At 33.8% G+C, this 4,319-nt stretch overlaps 1 protein-coding gene across 1 annotated transcript; it reads right to left on the bottom strand.

The window, feature by feature from the left end:
• Positions 1-312: 312 nt before the first annotated feature.
• On the bottom strand, positions 313-4,015 carry LOC136035090 (DNA damage-inducible transcript 4-like protein). The gene is made up of 2 exons (XM_065716675.1): positions 3,950-4,015; positions 313-855 (listed from the first exon to the last, which is right to left on the bottom strand). Exons 1-2 carry the CDS (start codon positions 3,981-3,983, stop codon positions 428-430), a joined length of 462 nt encoding a protein of 153 aa, XP_065572747.1. The 5' UTR covers positions 3,984-4,015; the 3' UTR covers positions 313-427.
• Between the last annotated feature and the right edge of the window lie 304 nt (positions 4,016-4,319).

Here is a 4,319-nt window from a genome sequence, read left to right as displayed (position 1 = left end):
CTTTAATTGTGCCTATGCTGCCAACTTAGTCCTTAAATGAGTCCCTCTTTTTTGTTAGTCGTTATTTTTTATTATGTCTAGTAGTTTATTAATACTGTTAGATTAATGAGCTACTACTTTACTCAATTCTAGAGAGTAAAAATACCTGTTTAAGAGAAAGAACTTAGAAATGGCTCCTATTTTCATAAGAAGCTGAGCAAACTTTTTCAGCCTTCATGATCATCTTAAACCTATTTTGTGATTTAAATTTCAAAAATAATGATTTACACATAATAAATATACTTCTTTGTACAATCGATATATACTTGGCACTATAGATGACTAGATCCCTTTTCTTGGCAATTTATTTCTAAAATAGGCATTGTTGTAGCTTGCTTTCTAAATGCGTTTCCTTCTCAACTTTGTTCTAAAAGAGGCAATGTTTCCATTACCTAAAAAGCTTCTTAATCTGCAACTCGTATTCCTCCTGAACAAAAAGTGCATTTTTGCTGTTAGTCCAATTCATCAAAAATTCGGGAACATATTTTAGCCAGTGATTTGTATCTACTTTTAAAGTGATGTGCACTTCGAACGTTGCAACGGTATATCGATCAAAGGAAATCCGAACTAATTTCTGCTTTCTATAATCGGACAATTTTTTCACGTTGATATAAATAATACAGCCCTTCAGACCACAAGGTTCCGTCTGTGAAACATCCCAAATTGACGAAGAAATTCTCTCCACAGTCCTGTCTGGCACGAGCAGTTCAGTGTTCGGCTGTTTCTTATGAGACGATTCGAACAAATCTTGCAAAATTTGATCTTTTAAGAATAATTTTTCTTCTTCTTCTACAGAACCGTCAAAAGAGTCTTGGACTGAAACAAAAATTAGAACAATTAGATCTTTCTAAAAAAATGAAAAATAATTTATTAATTCTTCAAAGGTTGCTATTAAACGTAAAGTGTCAAAAGATAAGAAGTAGGGTTTAAAACCGATTGAAATTTAAATAATACATGCCTTAACCTTACACCTTAACTTTTACGTAAATGAATCCCCCCCCTTTCAAATGACTAGGACACCAAGTGTTTCTGCATTTCTGCATCAAAGATAGTCTTGTGTAATTGAGTGTACTTTATGCCAAAGAAAACCCCCATCATTCGGTTGAACACAGGTATTGTTTACGAATCCTTTCTAATTTGGGTGAAATAAAAAAAATTATTTTTTCAAGTTAAAATAAAGAGGGACATTAAAATTTAAAACGAGCAGAACTTACTCTGTATATCAAGGGGCTTCCCCTTCTAAGCCCCCTGCTCTTTTCAAAGTTTTATAGTTCTTTTAAACCTCATCTTGTTCCAATAAAACAGCCCTTGTGCTTGAAAAGTCGTATTTAAAGAATTGCGAAAAAAGTTAAACTTTTGCGTTAAGATACTCCTTGAAGAATTACACCCATCCACACATTCATTACGAAAGGGGTCTGAAATATCAAACTTTAATTATAGGTTTATCTTTTCCAAGGTTTTCAAGGCAAATTCTATGAAAACATGTTTTTAAAAGTGATTCCCATGGATGCCAGTGGGGGGACACTGCCCCCAGAACCAAGAAGCCGTTAAACATTGTATATAAATGGAAAAATGAGATGTGTCACCATTTAAATCATGGTAAAAAATGCTCTAGTTACACTTTCCCAGCCCACCCTGCTACCTCGAGAAAATCTTGAATGCACTGATGCTCCCCTTCTTTCTATCGTTGTGCCGGCAGGCATGCGAATATTATCTTCTTTTTTTTTGCTAAAAGAAGGGAGCTATCAACCCTCATTACCTCTATTCAGACGTAATCCAACTGATTGGTTTATCCCTCCCCACAACTCTACTATATTTACCTGAAGGCTCACGGAAAGTTAATAAACTTGGGCATCAACTTTTTGAAGTATCAGGCACATTCTCCCTGAAGGCGAAAAAAAAAATTCCACATTTTTGGAAGGTTAAGCTAGAAACCTCCATAGGATTCTTTGGTGTGCTGAATTTGACGGTCTAATTTTCAACAGGATCACTTGCCCTCTTGAGGGTGTTTTCTCCCTTTCTTCAAAATCAGGCCAATTTTCTAAGGCTTCCACTGTCGAATGAGCAACCTTAAAACTTATGAATTTTATATACTTGGAGTCACTATTAAAAGCGGATTCTTTTGATTCATATATTGTTCGCGGAATTCCTTTTTTAAGAGTTTCAGTTAATATTATCCCAGATCCATCATTACTTATGGTTTGTGGTAAAATTGCAGTCTATCGGATATTCTGAAAGTAACATTATTCAACAAAATAATTAGTACTGTTAGTACTATTGGACTCCTTATTTTTATGTTCTTTCTAAATGTAATGGTTATTTTCCAGGAAAATCATGATTTTCTAGCAACAATTCCATTACGTTATGCTTTATTTTAGTTGGGTGTATATTCTAGGACTATATCTTGGACCATCCGGGTGGGGAGGGGTGCATTGTCAGGAAAAAGATATAGTAATGGTACTAGTTTTTCTATTTTATAATGTTTCCTTCAGAAGAGCCCCTAAACAGCAATTTTATCAAGTCTGTTACCCACGAACTGTTTTGTCCTAAAAAAAAAAAAAAACAGAAACAGAAAAAATTGTTTCAATGAAATGTTCCATATACCACAGTAATAAATTTTGAGTGCTAAGTACGCCTATTGCTTTTCAGACTGAATAGTTGTCAAACCAGTAGTTATCATAAAATATAGAGACAACGGCCTACGTCCAAAACATATGAGAATTCTGTTCACTCCCTAAGTTCTTTTTTTCGATTGAAGAAACACGATCATACGTATCTAATCGAGGAAACGTTGGTAATATTGGTTTGGAAACACGTTGAGTTGAACTCCAATTTGTTGCATTTTCCCCAGAAATTCAGGATTTGAAACCAATTGAGTTAAAATACTGCTTATATTTTGACTATTTTATTTTAAGCCTCAGTATGCAGTAGTGTATTTTCTAGCTTTATTTTCTATGTTGTTATAGCAGTGACGATAAAAAAAAATAGCACGATTTTCATTCAGTCCGTTTTCCTAATGCAAGAAATTCTTAATATCTCAATAAGAATTCGGAATAGTAAGTATTTGTTTCATTTTTAGAATTCCTAAAACGTACCTTTTCTATTGCACATAGAATCAAATCCAAAAACTTTTAAGCCATTTTACTAGTAGAAGGGTGCCGTCTTATCACTAGGGGGCTAGGGCAAGATATATGACCAAAAATTGACACAAAGATCGGTGTATGGTCCAGGTCAGGGTAAGAGTGACCAGGAAATACAAGGCAACTGCGATGAATGTTATTATGTGCGACTTATAGCAATGGGCGGTATAGAAAGAAAAGGAAGATAAAAGAATAATTTTTTATCTATATACAAATGCAGAGTTGTCAAACACAAATCCGTGAACGAAGGGGTTGTCATCCAACTCGCTGACATATTTCGAAAGTTTGGAGATGCAAGAAGAGAATAGGTAGGATTATTTATTGTAACTTGAAAGGAAAGTTTATTTAAAAATTTGTGATTTTTACTTTATTTTAATAGCTGGCTCCACAGACAAGCTTTAGCTTCGTGGAAATACGGATTAGTTAAATTGTTTTTGTTTTTTTTTTCATTTTGTAAACCTTAAGAGAAGTAGATTTTGCCCACATCGCTCTTTACTTAGGCAGCGCTATTGCACTGCCTATGAAAGAAGAAAAAAAAGCAAAAAGTTGACCAAGCCCTTTGACACTAAAACCTAGAAAAATGAAAAAAAAGTTATTTGATCAGATTCTTTTGTGAAATGTATCATTTCATCCATAACATATACGCAAAATTCTTACCTAAAATTAGTTCCCATTAAAAACTGAAAGGTTTTGCTGCTATCCCTAAAAAATAAAGAACGACTCTTTAAGTACATCGTTTTAGCCTCAATTATATCTATCGTTTGACTTACATGTGTAGGAGTTTTCGACTTGTTCATAAACCATTTTTCTCGAATTCACCTTTAGAGTTTTATTGACCGCAGCTCTGAAGCAACTGCCAAGTTGACCTTTTCGAAACCTTTTTTATAACTTAGATTAACGTAAGGTTAGTCAATGAAACAGTTGCTTTGTTGAGAGTCAAAGCAACCTATTGGGTAAATAATTTAAATAATAAAGGGATAGTGTTGAAAGGGTTTGTTGTAATTTTTTACTACGACATTGTTATTTACTTCATTCGTATAATGCAGCAGATGGTAAAGCAAATGTCTTTCCTGTTTAATTTCAACTAAGCGAGGTCTAAAAAAAAGAATAAAGTAAACTTTTCAATTTGGAGCACACATA

The sequence above is a fragment of the Artemia franciscana genome, chromosome 13 (genome assembly GCF_032884065.1).
Source record: "Artemia franciscana chromosome 13, ASM3288406v1, whole genome shotgun sequence".
NCBI classification, from domain to species: Eukaryota; Metazoa; Arthropoda; class Branchiopoda; order Anostraca; family Artemiidae; genus Artemia; species Artemia franciscana.
Note: the sequence above shows the minus strand (reverse complement) of the source record. Positions and strands in the feature narration are given on the sequence as shown.